The following is a 19155-nucleotide window of genomic DNA, read 5'->3' on the forward strand; positions in this document are numbered from 1 at the left end:
CCACCAGAATAGCTCTGTTGGATTTTAGCATCAACTTGATCCCATTTATATATCTTCCCCAAATTCCTAAATGCTTGGGGCTTACCAGTTTTCCTGCTTTATTGTTTCATATTTTTACATTTCTTCTAGCCTCTTCATGTGAATTTAGGAAACGGGATACAGGAATGCATGCATTTAGTCAGTTACCTTCCTTTGAATGAAAATTTACAATTAAAAACATCAAAACAAAACCTCAAAACTCACAATAAGGATAGCTTTATTGAGTTGTAAGACAGGGCACATAAAAATCAAATATTTGAGTAAAATTCAACCCTTCACTCAAAACTAGATTTTAAATATTAATATGTACATTTTTAGCATGTGTCTAAATTGTTAACCACTTATTTATTATTTAAAAACTTTAAGGCAGATATTTACTTATGCACTGGATCCCCAAATAGATAAAAGGAATAATCAACTGAAGTTTGTTATCAATTGAGACAAATGTAAATTATTACTTAAGGAAAAATGGTTTCATATTAAGGAAATACAGCACATGCATAATTAATGTCAGTTCCCCTTTTCATATTAAAGAATCACTCTCCTCTCATTCCTCCTAAGCAGCATATGAAAATCCCATATATAAAAACATCTTAAAGTTTAATCTTCCCTAATATTATCTGATCATAAATTTCTTTGGTCAAGGGAATATATGATTTTTTCAAGTTATCCATGAAGTAAAGTGGGTCAGAAATTTTCAATGGACTAAATCCTTCTTCCACCAACTGAAACTTCTGTAGTTTGAATGTTCCTGTTGCTTCCATCTTTTCCTATAAAGCAATGACCTGGATTAGTGGAATCATTTAACATTACCTATAATATACAAATAAAATATTCAACAATACAGAGCATAATATTTAATTATAACATTTTTATGTCCAGTAAGCATCTCTATTTTTACTACTAATAATTTAACACTAAAAGTTTTTAGATTTTTTAATTCTAAGTGCCCTTTAGAACACTTAAATCTTTACCTTGATTTTCCTGTAAACTTCATTCAATATATAAGAAATATGAATATAGTTACTAATTGATTACAACTGATTACAAACATGTCTAAAACATATAGATTTATCTCTCCAGTCCAACATCAATACAATATCATGTACAAAGAATGCTTCTAGACTGTAAGGAGATAAAAGTTACAAAAGACAGCAATCTATTCCACAAGGAATAATCCTGCAAGAACCAGAGAGTATAAGAAATAATCTAAAACTTGGGTTCCCAAACTATACACCGAGGTGCTTCATGGTACCTCAGTGAATTGCCAGGGTCTCCATGGGATATTTAAATTTTTCAAGGTAAATCCAGTGACATCTGATATCACATAGAAAACTACTGGCTCGAGGTTCACAGTTCACAGTTCACAGTTTCAATATTAGTTTGTGATACATTTTTTCCCATCATGCCATGTCTCTGGGAAATAGGGTTTTCAGTGGTTGCTATCATAAAAAGCAAGCATAACCAAAAATCAATGTGGAGTATGGAATTAGTCTGGTCCTGTTCAATATAATGTAACTCCAAAATTTGAGGAGCTGTGTAATACCCAACGTAACATCTCCTTAATACATCTGATTATTTAAATATGAAATAAAAGCATTTTCTTTCCACTTATATGCATTATCTTTAAAAATAGCAACTAATTTATTAGACCTAAATATTTATTTTACTTTGTCCTAACTACTGAATAAATGAATGCTTAGGTATTTCTTTTGACCCAAGTGAAGTCGCTCAGTCATGTCCAACTCTTTGCGACCCTATAGACTGTAGCCCACTAGGTTCCTCCGTCCATGGGATTTTCCAGGCAAGAATACTGGAGTGGGTTGCCATTTCCTTCTCCAGGGGATCTTCCCAACCCAGGGACTGAACTTGGGTCTTCCGCATTGCAGACAGACGCCACAGGGAGGCTGTAGGTTTTGACCCAAGAGTGCTATGAAATAATTACTAAGGTGCTATGGATCTAGAAAGCTTACGAATCTTTGCTTTAAGGAATTTAAAGGCGACAAGGACTTTAAAGGATCTGTGTGGTAGTTTCAGGCATAAAGAAGCAACCTTGTTTTAAGTCAGATAACATGTAGGGTCCATATAACTCACAGGTTCTATGAGTAGTTTGGCCATTTTTACACATCCTTATGAGCATCACTGACTCGATGGACGTGAGTCTGAGTGAACTCCGGGAGTTGGTGATGGACAGGGAGGCCTGGTGTGCTGCGATTCATGGGGTTGCAAAGAGTTGGATATGACTAAGCCACTGATCTGATCTGATGAGCTAATTCTACTAAATCTACTTCTCTTTGAACCTTCTTCTCTAATCTCGTCCCCTATCCTGCACTGTCATCACAGAATTAGATGTAACTGTGTAGAAACATATATTATTTTTTCTCTTTTAGAAAACTAGAAGTTCACTACATAAAATTTGATGTTCTGCCTTTTTTTAAAAAATAACAAAAACATTATACTAGATATTTTTCTCCAGATTAGGTAATTTTCATCAAAATATCACAATTTAATGGTTTCATAAGAGTTCCTCTAATTATAATATGCTAATTAACCTTACACTTGTTATTGAACTTAAAGAGAACAGAAAAAAAAATTTACTACTATAAAGAATAACATTTTATACATAACATTTGTGCATCTTTAGTTATGTCCTAAGAGTAAATTTTTGGAACTGAAATTACAAAATCAAAATATATGCAGATTCTAAGAGTGTGATCACACATTTACCAAATTGTTTTCTAGAGTGATGATAGCAATTTGTTCTTCCACAAGCAGACTGAAAGGACCGGTTTAACTGCATCTTGGCCATAATGAGTAATATCACATTTAAAAATTTTTTGTACATTCATTGGCAAAAAGATCCTTTTAAAATATGTGCTAAATAAAATTTTAATAAGATAGTCATCCTATTCATTTTGCCAGATGTAACTTATACTTTTGCATTACTTAGATCAGATCATTTATTAATTTATTTATTAAATTATTTATTTATTTATTAAATAATTGTGTTGCCAACTATCATGCACTATGCATGACATTATATCAAATACTATAATAAACATAAAACTCATGGATCATGTGTTTTAGGTGTTTAATGATTCTAAAATATCTTCTAAATTTGTACAAGACTGATTTAATCTTTGGAGGAGTCTTGTGCCCAAAATATTTCTTCTGATTAACGATCGTGAATTTTAAGTTGCCCTTGGAGGTACATGTTTAAAATATTATTTGATCCATCAACTTTCTACTCCATTAAAATATATTCTTCTGGGGCAAGATGGGAGGGACAGAAGAGAGCTGGGTGGAATTATAAGAGGGTAACAAGAGGGAGCATTGTGGTAGTGGAATTGTTCACATCTTGACTATGGTAATTGATACAAGCCATAAAGGTTATAAAAATGTATGGAATGATACACACATACACACAAATGAGTACAAGTAAAAACAAAGGAAATTTTAATAAGATGAGTGGACTGTATCATTATCAATATTCAATAATCATTATGAAAAATGGTACCATTAGAGGAAGCTAAGTAAAAGGCACAGATGATTTTTCTGTATTGATTTTTACACATGCATGTGAATCTACAATTATTTCAAAAATTTTAATTAAAAATGTGTTACTTCTTTTTCATAATGACTGGAGAATTCCATGGACTGTAAAGTCCATGGGGTCGCAAAGAGTCAGACATGACTGAGCGACTTGCACTTTGGACTACATTTATCATTTCAGAGCATTGTTATAAAAATAATCTGAGATAATATATGTAAAAGCTCTTAAAATATGATGTCAATGGAGATGTATCTGTGACAGTTTAGATGGTACATCTCATTGACCAAGCAGTGACTTGGCCACAGCGATCACTCAGCAAATATTTTAAAAAAACAATATTAAGTCAGCTGTTGCTCTATTAGGGATCTAACAGTGATATGACACATATACCCAGTAAAATTCTACATGATTATGTTAAGATAAGAAATAGTTGAGCTATTTCAAATCCTAAAAGATGATGCCGTGAAAGTACTATACTCAATATGCCAGCAAATCTGGAAAACTCAGCAGTGGCCACAAGACTGGAAAAGGTCAGTTTTCATTTCGATTCCAAAGAAGAGCAATGCCCAAGAATGCTCAAACTACTGCACAATTGCATTCATTTCACATGCTAGCAAAGTAATGCTCAAAATTCTCTAAGCCAGACTTCAATAGTACGTGAATCATGAACTTCCAGATGTTCAAGCTGGTTTTAGAAAAGGCAGAGGAACCAGAGATCAAATTGCCAACATCTGCTGGATCATCGAAAAAGCAAGAATTCCAGAAAAACATTTACTTTTGCATTGCTAACTTTGCCAAAGCCTTTGATTGTGTGGATCACAACAAACTGTGGAAAATTCTTAAAGAGATGGAAATACAACACCACCTGACGCTCCTCCTGAGAAATCTGTATGCAGGTCAAGAAGAAACAGTTAGAACCAGACATGGAACAACAGATTGATTCCAAATCAGGAAAGGAGTACATCAAGGCTGTATATTGTCACCCTGCTTATTTAATTTATATACAGAGTACATCACGCAAAATGCTGGGCTGGATGAAGCACAAGCTGGAATTAAGATTGCTGGGAGAACTATCAATAACCTCAGATACTCAGATGACACCACCCTTATGGCACAAAGCGAAGAACTCAAGAGCCTCTTGAAAGTGAAAGAAGAGAGTGAAAAAGTTGGCTTAAAACTCAACATTCAGAAAACCAAGATCATGGCATCTGGTCTCATCACTTCATGGCAAATAGATGGGGAAATAATGGAAACAGTGACAGAATTATTTTGGGGGGGCTCCAAAATCACTGCAGATGGTGACTGCAGCCATGAAATTAAAAGATGCTTGCTTCTTGGAAAAAAAGCTCTGAGCAACCTAGACAGCTTATTAAAAAGCAGAGACATTACTTTACCAACAAAGGTCTGTCTAGTCAAAGTTATGGTTTTGCTAGTAGTCATGTATGGATGTGAGACTTGGACTATAAAGACAGCTAAGTGCAAAGAATTGATGCTTTTGAACTGTGGTGCTGGAGAAGACTCTTCAGAGTCTCTGCAAGGAAATCCAGCTAGTCCATCCTAAAGGAGATCAGTCCTGGGTGTTCAAGGGGAGGACTGTTGCTGAAGCTGAAACTCCAATACTTTGGCCACCAGATGCGAAGAACCAACTCATTGGAAAAGACCCTGATGCTGGGAAAGATTGATGGCGGGAGGAGAGGGGGACAACAGGATGAGATGGTTGGATGGCACCACTGATGCAATGGACATGAGTTTGAGTAGGCTCCAGGAGTTGGTGATGGACAGAGAAGCCTGGCATGCTGCAGTCCATGGGGTTGCAAAAAGTCAGATACAACTGAGTAACCGAACTGATGTTAAGAGATGTTGAGGACTAGTTTTGGGAAGTTATTTTTGAGGCACAATATTATATGAATAAATGGCTGAATAAATGAGCTTGCAAAGTTACCTAGTAGCTGAGTAAATTTTACTGGACATTTCTCCAGCAACCTAACAAGAGAGGGCCCATCTCGCAAAGGACTTCTCTCTCAGATGGTAAAGAATCTGTCTGCAATGCAGGAGACCCAGGTTTGATCACTGGGTCAGGAAGATCCCCTGGAGAAGGAAATAGCAAGCCACTCCAGTATTCTTGCCTGGAGAATCCCATGGATAGGGGAGCCTGGTAGGCTACAGTCCATGGGGTCACAAAGAGCTGGACACGAGTAAGCGGCTAACACACACACACACCTTTCAAAACAAATGAGTTCAGAATTCCCAGAAGATATATAGTCACTGAGGGAGACTGGACAGAATGAGGATAAAAATTAAAAGCAAAATTGCTTAAAGCCAATTGCCTTGAGGGTCTACACACATTCTGCAGATACTCTGAGGCGGCCTGGTGGAATCTAATTTTAGGTATACAGCATCAAATATCTTCACAAAGCACAAAAGCATGTGTAAGATGTGGGTTTGTCTTGCCACCATCATGGGGACCATCGTTTATCCAGATTGAAGAGGAGGAGGGCAACAAATAGGACAAGGGCAAAGATGCTAGCATTTTATTGTGCAAGACCCTGATGCTGGGAAGGATTGGGGGCAGGAGGAGAAGGGACGACAGAGGATGAGATGGCTGGATGGCATCACTGACTCAACGGACTTGAGTCTGAATGAACTCCGGGAGTTGGTGATGGACAGGGAGGCCTGGCGTGCTGTGATTCACGGGGTCACAAAGAGTCGGACATGACTGAGCAACTGAACTGAACTGAACTGAACTGTCTGTAATTAGGCTTCAAATATGGCATAAATTAGCATCCTAATACTTTTCATTGTTCTTGAAATTTTCTAATAAAAACAAAATGAACATATTGTCTAAGTGGTAAGTATTATTTTGTAATTAAACTATCTTGTAAATTCCTGGTCTTAAATTTTAGGGGTAGGTAAAATTACCTGCATTCTTAAAAACTGTGGACGAGCGTAAGCTGGTAAAAATTTAACAACTTGCTCATAAACTTTTTCCAAGTCTAAAGACATGTTTGGTTTTAAAGTAATAGAAGCCATTCCTGCTTTTCCTTCATAACCTGAAAAAAAAGTTTGTAATAGAGTTAGTTTTACAAGCAGTAGGTGAATTTTAAAAAAATCCTGTTCATTATACACTGTTACAAATATAGACATTACATCTATTACATTAATAACAATGCAACAGTAGCATGAATGAGTGGGTCTTGAGCTTATGATTTACTCTCTAGAAATGATTTAGGAAAGAGAAAGTGCAGAATCTATGTTTAATTACCTACACTTCAAAAATGAAATAGATGGAATAGAAAACACAATAAATTACTCATAATTTGTATGCCATTACTATTAATATGAAATATTAACAGGAAACATTTTAAAGACAAATATATATATATTTTTTGTCATGTTAAGTATCAATGAAAAAAAACAAGAAACTAGAGACTAATATTTCCATGACTAAATCCACAAATTGCTTACTGCTTAACATCCCATCTTTTTCCCCAGGGGTTCAGAATTTCTTGTAGCATTTCCCCAGGACCCAGAGACTATTAAACAGACTTTTTTTTTTTTGCTGCTCTATCCAAACATCCCCACCACCAGTATCCCCTGCACATCCAAATTTCAAGTTTGTTACTTCTCTTTGCCATTTTCACCAAAATGAGACAATATTCATATATATATTTATAAAGTTGAGGCCAAACAGATTTTAAAATAATTTCTGAAAAAGATTCAACTTAACTACAAGTCAATGTTATTAAACATTCAAATTAGAACATGTTCCTGTTTAGTGGTATGTATAAACCCTAGTCATCTAGTCATTACACATTGTGGTATGTATAAATTCTAGTCATTTTTCTCATCATCAAGAGAAAAATAATAGGCCACTGAAAAGCTGTAACTATTTCTAGCACTAAATAACTTGACCATAGTTTTCAAAAGATCTTGCTTAAAAATATACACATACATTAAAATGCAATTGGTACCATTCCCCAGGTGTGACCATGCAGTTTGCTAGCTTGGGGTTATGACATCACTTTGCCAGCCCAAACTAAGACATCTTAATATGTGAAAAATGAAATGTTCAATTAGCAAGATTGTTGCAAATGAAAGAAAAGTTTCATTTCATTCTAAGAATCCCTCCCAAACCTGACATCTATTCATACCTGGCACAACCACACCATAGACATTTGCTTCCTGTATGAAATCCAGCATCCCAATGATAGCACCAACCTCTGTGGTTGCTACATTTTCCCCTTTCCACCTAAAAAAAAACAAGTTCCAGTTAGTACCCCTATATGTTAAGAACGAGGCACCCAGTTTTAAGTTTCAGTGCCCTGCATTTGGCTCTGTGTAGGCACCTAATTACCAAAAATAATGGCAGTTTTCAAAATGAAAGACATTTCTAAGGAAGAACTTTGTAAGTCAGCAAAATCAGTATCTGTTTCTCAGTTAAAATTACTTTATCTGTTGTCTTATTGGTATAAATTGCTTACTGTAAAATGTTTTCTTTTAAATGCCATAAAAATAACTACAAATCTCTCTGCTTGTACAAAGCATTCTCTATCTATAATGATAGAAAACCTGAAAGGAAAGTTAGAGTCTTTCAGTTTATTGCACCTCTTTAATTTCTAGGGATTAACCTCTTTGGCTCTTTTAATGCATACAAATGAATATTTTTTTAAAAATGATTTTGCATAAGATGCCCTTCTAACGTGACACAAAGAAGGTGAGGAAAAAGGATGTTTCTGGACTGTCTATAATCTGGTCGTCCACTGTTCTACAGTCATTGATTAGAAAGCAAAATAAATTAATAAGCCTAAGATAAAGAATTAAAAAAACTTATAAGAAAGATAAATTTTGCTGTTTCTTTATTTTTGCCATGAAGTCAAGAATTAGACAGTATTTGACTGTTTTTCTGTTTTAACCCTACAATTTAGACTTCACATCAGTCTGCCTGTATTATATTCTTAAAAAAAAAAAGAAGTCACTGATTTGGACCCAAGTGATCCAAGTGATTCACTAAGTTAATTATAAAAATGACATCAAAATGTAACATATGTTTCAATCTAGAAACAGATGGGCAGTGAATTTTTAAACCGGGAGCCATTACTGAGATAAAAGCACTCTGTGCCCTGAAGGTAGAGAGCAGGTGGTGTATAGTGTTTCTACAGAGCCTCCCTCAGAGCAGTGTTCACAATCGAAAACCAAGCTTTGCAACCAATGCTATTCCATACCTGAAAGTGTCTCCAATCCGGTCCCAAAAATAAAGGAAATCCTCCTGGTCTTGGACCATTAAATCTCCTGTGTTAAAGTAAACATCTCCTTTCTTAAAAACATCACAAAGCAGTTTCTTTTCTGTCTGCTTCTTATTCCCAGCATAGCCAAAGAAGGGATTCTTTTCATTCACTTGAGAAATGAGAAGTCCGGGTTCCCCTGAGAAAGAGGCATTTTCAATGATGTGATTAAAAGTATTATTCCACACACTATGTGTGGACCTTGTTACATGTGACAAATACATCCAGTGTAGCTTATCCTTCCTTCCTCTGAACTTATTTTTATAATATTTGACATCAATTACTCTGGGTGCCTAAGTCTAGCACACCCTTTTACAGACTACCAAAATATAAATAACTCTGGAAAAGCTAACAAAAAGGAAATAGAATGTAAAAAAAGTAATTTTAAATTTATTTTACATCCTGAGTGGATACACTAATGGCTATGTTTTTGGAATACATAGATTCTAACACCAATAATAATGGCCATAATATAAATAACAACTAAAATATAATTTTAAATAAGATTATGATGATGGCAATATTTATTTATTGGGCACTTACTATGGAGCAAGCCCCATGAGAAATGCAACTGTCATTACTTTTTCAGAGAGATTCTTTGAAGTTGATCAATATAATCCCTATTTCACAGGGAAGGTGCTAGGGCCCAAAAGAGTGAAGTATATTAGTAAAATTCAACAGATAGAAAGGAAGGGGCCTAGAACTCAAATTCAAGTCTCTATGATCTTTCTGTATAATATTAGATTTGACTTAATTGATATGCTATTAAAAGTTTAAGAAAATGTTTATTCCTCTGGAAATCCTCAAAAGACAGGAGATAAGCCATGAATTTTTTTGGTTTTACTTATATTTAGACACATTATCTAAAATAATTTTTAATCAGGTATAGTCAAATTAATCAAGATATTGCTCAGCATTCAGAAAGGTAAAAAGCTACGTCTAATAGTAGAAGACAAAGGAGACCAGCAATCACTTCCCCAGAAGATTTCAAGGCCAATGACTTACTCTGGCCACTGTGAAGACAGTTAACATCTGTGTGATGCGTCTGATGAGGCTATATTCCAGCACACTCTAAAGTAGTTTCTGTTATTTTAACACTCTTTCCAACTCTTACTGCTTTCACTCCTTCTGGACATTGAGGGTTCCCAGGGCACACAAGCCATTTGCTGAAACTCGCCTGCCCTGCTTCAGCAGCGACCCCTCACTGTCAGTGTCATCACCAATACCATCATCATCATCATCATCACTGCCATCGGTACACTGTAGGAGCACTTTCTGGGTACCAGTCACTATTCTGAGCACTTTACATATGTATTCCATCTCAGTCTCATCAGAAACCTATTGAGTCAGGCCCTCTTATTATCTTCATTTTACAGGTGAAGAAACTGAGGGGAAAAAAATAGCTCAGTTGGTAAAGAATCTTCCTGCAATGCAGGAGACCCTGGTTCAACTTCTGGGTTGGGAAGATCTGCTGGAGAAGGGATAGGCTACCCACTCCAGTATTCTTGGGCTTCCCTTGTGGCTTAGATGGTAAAAAAATCCACCTGCAATGTGGGAGACCTGGGTTCGATCCCTGGGTTGGGAAGATCCCCTGGAGAAGGGAAAGGCTACCCACTCCAGTATTCTGGCCTGGAGAATTCCATGGACTGTATAGCTCATGGGGTCCCAAAGAGTTGGACACAACTGAGTGACTTTCACTTTCACATAGCTGCCAAATGTTGAAGTTTTTTTCAACCACCTCCATCTGACTCCATGCTTCCCTCCATCTGACTCCAGGGCTTCCCTGACAGCTCAGTTGGTAAAGAATCCACCTGCAATGCAGGAGACCCCAGTTCAATTCCTGGGTTGGGAAGATCCGCTGGAGAAGGGATAGGCTACCCACTCCAGTATCCTTGGGCTTTCCTGGTGGCTCAGCTGGTAAAAAATCCACCTGCAATGTGGGAAACCTGGGTTCTATCCCATCCCCTGGAGAAGGGAAAGGCTACCCACTCCAGTATTCTGGCCTGGAGAATTCCATGGACTGTAAAGTCCATGCGGTCGCAAAGAGTCGGATACGACTGAGCAACTTTTACTTTCACTTTCATCTGACTCCAAAGGTTCTCCCCCCTTGCTTATTCCATCAATCTACATTTCCTATATACATTTCAGAATTTTCTAAGCCTCTTATATTTTCCTTAAAATTTATATTTTTTTCTTTTTCTTCTTCAGGACACAGGTGATAGTTCCTTACCTGACAAATTAATTACTGCAAATGCTTAAAAAGGTTAGAGTGTATTCTTATCTTTCCCTCTTAGGAATAATTTATGAAAGACACAATGATTTTGTTTTGGAGGGGCCACACTGCGTGGCATATGGGATCTTGGTTCCCTGACTAGGGAGCGATAAAACCCATGCCTCACTGCAGTGAAAGCACAGAGAAAGACACAACGCTTTAATGGGAAAAAAACTGAGCAATCCTTTTCAAGAACTGCAAAATTATAAAGTGGATATTTGGTGACAATCTGCTTCTAAAAAACCCTGAGATTTCATAAGCAGTTTGGGGATCCAAGTTCCAATATCACATATTATGATACATATAATAAATAAAACACACTAGAAAAGTGGGGATAAACAAAGGTCTTTTCAGTCTCCTCAGAAATGACTTTTCCCTTAGACACTGTCTGTGGAGTTGAATTAGAAAAAAACATTTGATAAATGCTCTTAGACTTGAAATTCAGAGGAATGGAGTATTTGCTTTTTAATAGATAAGGCTCATCTTTTTGTCCAATCTTTCAGGTAGTGTGGGGCGGAGGGGAGGCAGGGAACAGGTCTATGAACTTTATCTCCATATTTGAAGTCATCTTCTGAAATGCAGTTGAAACATTATGAGGCAATAAAAAGTAACTTTGGCCTGATTTTCTCAGACTGGATCTCAAAGCAATTTTAAGGGCACATCTCTACATTTAATTTTCCACCTTGATTATATGCAGCTGCTAGTTAATTGGGGCACTTGCTTTGATTAAAAATTTTCTAACCCAAAACTATAAGAAAGACTAGCTTGGAGAAGGAGGAGCTGGATGACGAAGAGATAGGGAGGGAGGTAACAAGCTACATGCCAGGCCTTCCACGGGGCTCTGCAAACATCATCTCATTTAGCTGTCAACAGCAACCTAATGAAAAAATATTGTCACTACTATCCCACATATAAAGAAAATGAGACTTTGATGAGTTAAGTGATTTGCCCAAAGTTGGACAGTTTCTAAGTGTGAGAGCCCAGATTTAAATCCAAGTCTGTCTTGCTTTCCTCTGTACATAGAATTATAAAGTGCCATTCATTTTTATATCTTGATGACATAGGACATTAGACATATGCGACTGTAGGAGTGGTGGATTAAGAAAACTTTAAGCCCAACAGTAATCACTTGAAGATTTTTGTAATTACCATCTGAGTGACCCACATGGGGCCTCTAACTTTTAACAATTAAACCATTCTTCTTGCACTAAAAATCCAAATACATATCATAAATAACGACTCTTTCTTTTCTAAATTCAGTAACTAAAGAGAAATTCAGAAAATTTACCTGAAGAGGCATCTTCAAATACAATAACCTTACCTTTTTTCACATCACTGCACCAGCCCTGTTCATCTCTAATGGGTTCATCTTTCTGAAAATCATACTTTATCAAGTGAAAAGTGAAAAAAAGCTGCAAAAGCAAAATTAAACAAAAACAAAATTTAGTAATTTATTTGTGCAGTAACATCCACTGGTAGGAGATTTAAAGTTCAGTCAGTTAAAATACTGTTTGTGTCAATTGACTGAACTTTAAACCCTGATGCTGGGAAAGATTGAAAGCAGAAGAAAGGGATGACAGAGGATGAGATGGTTCAATGGCATCACCGACTCAATGGACATGAGTTTGAGCAAGCTTCAGGAGATTAGTGAAAGACAGGGAAGCCTGGCGTGCTGCAGTCCATGGGGTGGCAAAGAGTCAGTCATTACTGAGAGACTGAACAACAACAAGAACAATTGAAATACAGAATTAGAATGTGGATTTACTAAAGACAAGTAAGCTTTCCTGGTAAAAAAAATTAAATGAATATTTCAAAATCAAAATTGAAGTTGTTAGTAACCAGCACTCCTGTACTGGCATTCACTTTCACTTCTTTTATGTTGCATATTACCTTAGAAAAGTTTTACTAGTTTTAATCTTGAATGAATACCAGGAAGTAATCTGTGCACTAAATCACATACAGTTAAGAGGACCACTTTCTTGCCTTCTCTTTTTTGCAATCTTTCAAAACATCCTTTGAAATGGAAATTTTAATAGAACTAAAATGTAAACTGGGAAGATCTCCTGGAGAAGGAAATGGCAACTCATTGTAGTATTCTTGCCTGGGAAATCCCATGGACAGAGTAGCCTGGCAGGCTATAGTCCATAGGGTTGCAAAAAGAGTCAGACACAATTTAGTGACTAAACAACAAAATAGATACTATGTGAATGCGAGGATTTTGCTGTATATTTTAACTTATCATCCTCTGAGAAGGGATTAGATGCCTTAAAAGTACTGTTTTTGTCATTTACCTTGGCCTTTTCCCCAGTCTTTCACCCTAATGTCTTTAACCCTCAGCACTTCTGCACGCTATTGTGTAGGATGGGAATTTTTTGGAACACACTTATCACCCCAGGAAACAAGCTAGTTGGACATCTCTCCTTGACTCTCCATATTTCCTTCTCCTCTGCTCCTGTAACATTCATATTACCATATCATACAGATTCACAGAGCCTCAAAATCTGAGCGTGGGAGAGAACTGTAAGTTGGTTCAATCCAACTCCCTCATGTCATACATAAGAAAATTGAGGTTTTCCCAATCAATTAAAAAAGCAATCTTATTTGAACCAGCACACAGTAAACTAAAACGAAGGTAATAAATTAAAGAACAAAAAACAAACAAACAAACAAAAACTAGGAAGGACAAATAAAAGAGAGCAAGAGAGAAGGAGGAGCCTGAGGAAGAAGAGAGAAACTAACATAGAACAAAGGAGAAAAGATGGATAAGATCAATGAGCTCAATGTAATAATACTATTTACTATCAAAGACTAAACACCACTATCTCTGGATAATCAACATGTGACCACAATCACAATTCAAATGAGCTAATGAATTTCAATTAAATACAAAGGAGAGCAAACAATAGTAACTGAGTACTTACTGTTTTCCAGTCACTGTGCAAAGAGCTTTTAGTTTAATCATTAAACACACTATGAGGTAGAAGTTAATATTATCCTGTTTTAAGATGGGGACCAATGAAAGAGACAGCAAAGCAAAATATATTGTTACTCTAGACATAAAGATTCTTGTTCCAATGCAAGCTTGCATCTTGTTGGTTTTCATCTTTAATTGGCATAACAAGAGACTGGCCGCTTCCTAATAACTGGTAAGAAGAAAGATTCCAGAAACTCCAGAATTGCATTTGTCATTTTGGCCAAACAAGAACAGAACTTTGTTTATTACCCATCTTTCTCTCTCCTGTTTTACCTGTTTTAGCATGCTTTATATCTTGAAAAATTTGCCCAGCAAACTGGTAATATCAGCTTTAACTTTATTTCTTTGAGATTAATTTAGCAACCACATGCATGAGTAAGATTCATTCTGCATCAAATCACTGTCAGTGCACTCCTTATTGGATACAGGGGACTTGATGGTCAGAAATCAAGTAATTTTATAATACAAATGAAATTTAAACATATCATAGCATCTTCTAGAAGTAGCCAGTATTAAGTCTCAGCTAAAAGGATTTCTACTTTTTTTTTCTTTATCTTCAAGAGGTCCCAGAGGTTACAAAAATGGTAACAACAAAAATAAAAAGTAGATACCACATTTTAATATCTCCTGAATGTATACATACAGGTGTAGGTATAGGAAAAGGTATGCCTGTCTAGAACACGGCTGCAGGGGATCTCATTTGTAACTGTCTAGGCAATGGGTCCCCAGAACTGTGTGGCACTCACCTGCGTGGCTGTGCACACTGGCCTTAGAGTTCCCACACCTGTATGCTTCTGCATATTCAAATTTGTAAATTCAGAAGTTGGAAAGGGAACACAAAAATTATTTCCTCTATTAATACATGAGTATACTTTGAATCCAGAGAAAGTGACTTGTCAAAGTCAAAAAGTCACGTAGTGGCAGAGCTAGAATTAAGTCCCTAGGTACAGTGATTCCAATTTGGGATGTTTGGCCTCAACATTATACTACATTGCCTAAACCTGTACATTACAAGCTCATTTATCCTACACACACAAATATAAACTTCCCATCTGTTATATATTTATATATAGTAACATGTAATATTATATAGAGTTGGGCCATTATGAATACGTATTTCTAGGTGCAACAGCATAGTTCTGATTGGTTCACAGAGTTATATTTAAAAAATAATCATTTGTGAGGGAGAGTCCCAAAACAGCAGAGGAATAGGATGGGGAGTTCACTTTCTCCCCCACAAATTCATTAAAAGATCATTTGAATGCTGAGCAACTTCCACAAAACAACTTCTGAATGCTGGCGGAGGACACTAGGCACCCAGAAAGGCAGCCCATTCTCTTCAAAAGGAGGAAGGACAAAATATAAAAGACAAAAAGAGGGACATAAGAGTTAGGGATGGAGACCCGACCTGGGGAGGGAGTCGTGAAGGAGAAATTTCCAAACAGCAGGAAACCCTCTCAGAGGCGGGTCTGTGGGGAGTTTTGGCATCTCAGAGGGCAACATAACCAAGAGGAAAGAAAAAAAAAAAAAAGCCCACAGAATAGGCGTCTAACCGCACTCCCAGCAGAGAAGTAGCCCAGACGCTCGCATCTGCCACCAGCGAGCAGGGGCTGGACAGGGGGGTGTGGGTGGCATTATCAGTTCTTACGGTAAGGACCAGGCCTGAATGCCCTGAGGATAATCTGAGGGAGCTAATGTGAGATAGCAGCCCAAACTGTGGGATTTCCAGAGAGGGAAAACAAAAGAGAGAGAGAGAATTTGACCTGAAAAAGGCTCTAACTCACAGCCTGGCCCGAGCACTAACAAAGGATTGAGCAAACACCAAAGGAGAGCAAGCCGGCTGCGTGCAGGTCCCTCCCCGCTGCCGGAGGCAGAGAAGCATGCAAGCGACAGCCAGAGCTTGAAGGCAAGGGGCTGCTCCAATCTCAGCTCCAGAGACCCAGAGATCAGCATCTTCCACCAAACTGTGAGCAGGCTCTCAGTTGCTAACCATGTCTTCCTGGGATCTTGGATGGTTGACATCTGCCAGAAGGGTCACAGCTTGATATCAGCTCCTCAGAGGACATACATGGTGCACCTGAGATGATGCTCTCACAGCACAGCCGGGAAACCAAGCGGCCAGGGCCGGGGAGGTGATTAAGATGTACAGCCTACCTGGGATAGTGCGCTCACCAAGCACCTGGTCATCTGAGCTGCTCAGACCTGGGAAGGGCACAAAATGCACGCCCAACTGAGTCTGTGCCCTTGAGGAGTACCTGAGAACCTGAACCTGAGCAGCTTTGACCTGGGAAGTACGTGAAATGCAGGGCCCGCTGTGGACAGTGCCCTGCAGAGCACCCTGGAGCCTGATCAGTGTAGACCTGGAAAGCATATGCCGCTGTGTGCTGGGGCAAACCCAGTGTGGTCCATCCACTGTGAGCACTCCCCACACATGCCAGTGATATTTGTTTGCAGTGTTCCTCCCTCCCCACAACACAAGTGAACAAATGAACCTAAATAAGAGACCACCCTCACCCCCTCAGACACCGGAAATTAGACACCAAAAGATTTTCGAACAGAGGAAGCCAAAATAAACAAAGAAGAGGGAACCACTCTGGAAGTGACAGGTGCAACAGATTAAAACCCTGCAGTTAACATTGACTAAGCATTGGAGGTGGAGAAGGCAATGGCATCCAACTCCAGTACTCTTGCCTGGAAAATCCCATGGACGGAGGAGCCTGGTGGGCTACAGTTCATGGGGTCGCTAAGAGTCAGACACGACTGAGCGACTTCACTTTCACTTTTCACTTTCATGCATCGGAGAAGGAAATGGCAACCCACTCCAGTGTTCTTGACTGGAGAATCCCAGGGATGGGGGAGCCTGGTGGGCTGCCGTCTCAGGGATCTCACAGAGTCAGAGTCGGACACGACTGAATTGACTTAGCAGTAGCAGCAGTAGCAAGCATTGGAGGGGGCCTATAGACCTTAAGAACAAGGACAAGCTGGAACAAGGAATTATCTGAAACTGAACTGACCCCACACTGCCCACAACAGCTCCAGAGAAATTCCTAGATATACTTTTACTATTACGACTTAAAAAAATTTTTTAATTTAAGTTCTTTATTACTTCTTTAATTTTCATTTTTATAACCTACTCTTACCTTACAAAAAAAGATCCTATTTTTAAAGCAAATTTCATGTATATATTTTTTATAATTTTTGTGATTGATTTTGTTTTGTATTTTTAATATTGTATTCTTGAGGGTCTAAACTCTAGATTTTTATTCTTTGCTTTTTGGTATTTGTTACCAATTTTGTACCTTTAAGAATCTTATCTTCAGTATCCATTCTCACTTAGGGGTGTGATTACTGGCTTGATTGCTCTCTCCCCTTTTGACTCTTCCTTTTCTCCCCTAGATCACCTCTATCTCCTCCCTCCCCCTTCTCTTCTCTACTTAACTCTGTGAATCTCTCTGGGTGTTCTGGGCTGTGGAGAACACTTAGGGAATTGACCACTGGTTAGATTGGTCGCTCCCCTTTTGACTCCCCGCTCTTTTCCTCCTAATCACCTCTATCACCCTTCTTCTTCTTCTCTTCTCCATGTAACTCTATGAATCTCTCTGGGTGTTCCAGACTGTGGAGAGCACATAGGGAATTGATTATTGGCTAGATTGCTCTCTCCCCTTTTGACTCCCCCTCTGGAGATCCAATAAGTCCATCTTAAAGGAGATCAGTCCTGGGTGTTCATTGGAAGGACTGATGCTGAGGCTGAAACTCCAATACTTTGGCCACCTCATGCGAAGAGTTGACTCATTGAAAAAGAACCTGATGCTGGGAGGGATTGGGGGCAGGAGGAGAAGGGGATGACAGAGGATGAGATGGCTGGATGGCATCACCAACTGATGGACATGAGTTTGGGTAAACTCTGGGAGTTGGTGATGGACAGGAAGGCCTGACATGCTGCGATTCATGGGGTCACAAAGAGTCAGACATAACTGAGCGACTGAACTAACTAACTAACTTCTCCTCCTGGTCCTCCGTGAATATCTGAGTATCCCTCACTGTGGAGAATAGAATTGTTTCACCATCAACCTAGATGTTTTATCATCTGTGTTATATGGGTAGAGAAGTCTTGAGGCTACTGTAAGAATAAGACTGAAAACCAGAGGCTGGAGGCTTAACCTCAAAACTTGAGAACATCAGAGAACTCCTGATTCCAGGGAATAGTAATAGACAAGAGCTCATCCAAAAGCCTCCATACATATACTGAAACCAAGCTCCACCCAAGAGCCAACAAGTTCCAGAGCAAGACATACATGCTAATTCTCCAGAAAACAGGAAATACAGCCCTGAGCATTAAAAGACAGGCAGCTCAAAGCCATACCAAACCCAGACACCCAAAAACTCACTACTGGACACTTCATTGCACTCCAGAGAGAAGAGATCCAGCTCCACCCACCTGAAAACAGATGCAAGCTCCCCTAACCAAGAAACCTTGAGAAGCCACTAGTCCAACCCCACCAAAGGGAGCAGGCTCCAAAATAAAGAGGAACCACAAACTTCCAGCCTACAGAAAGGCCACCCCAAACACAGCAATCTAAACAAAATAAAAAGGCAAAGAAATATTCAGCAGAGAAAGGAACATGATAAATGCCCACCAAACCAAACAAAAGAGGAGGAGATAGGGATTCTACCTGAAAAAGAATTCAGAATAATGACAGTAAAGATGATCCCAAATCTTGAAAACAAAATGAAGTTACAGATAAATAGATTTGAGACAAGGATTGAGAAGATGCAAGAAATGTTTAACAAGAACCTAGAAGAAATAATGAAGAGTAAATCAATATGAATAATGCAATAACTGGGATCAAAAGCACTCTGGAGGGAACCAATATTAGGATAACTGAGGCAGAAGACAGGATAAGTGAGGTGGAAGGTAGAATGGTGGAAATAAATGAAGCAGAGAGGGAAAAAGAAAAAAGAATGAAAAGAAATAAGGACAACCTCAGAGACTTCTGGGACAATGTTAAACACCCCAACATTTGAATCACAGGAG

At 38.2% G+C, this 19155-nt stretch overlaps 1 protein-coding gene across 1 annotated transcript in view; it reads right to left on the reverse strand.

Annotated features, from left to right (window-relative positions):
* Positions 1–239: 239 nt before the first annotated feature.
* Positions 240–19155, reverse strand: part of SLC27A6 (solute carrier family 27 member 6) — a 76847-nt gene continuing 57931 nt past the window's right edge. Inside the window, exons 6-10 of the mRNA XM_005909322.2 lie at positions 12468–12558; positions 8815–9013; positions 7744–7841; positions 6512–6642; positions 240–809 (exon numbers count right to left, since the gene is read on the reverse strand). Coding sequence (XP_005909384.2) covers positions 633–809; positions 6512–6642; positions 7744–7841; positions 8815–9013; positions 12468–12558 — 696 coding nt within the window. The 3' untranslated portion in view covers positions 240–632. The remainder of the gene's footprint in view (positions 810–6511; positions 6643–7743; positions 7842–8814; positions 9014–12467; positions 12559–19155) is intronic.

Source organism: Bos mutus, chromosome 7 (genome assembly GCF_027580195.1).
Source record: "Bos mutus isolate GX-2022 chromosome 7, NWIPB_WYAK_1.1, whole genome shotgun sequence".
Taxonomy (NCBI): Eukaryota; Metazoa; Chordata; class Mammalia; order Artiodactyla; family Bovidae; genus Bos; species Bos mutus.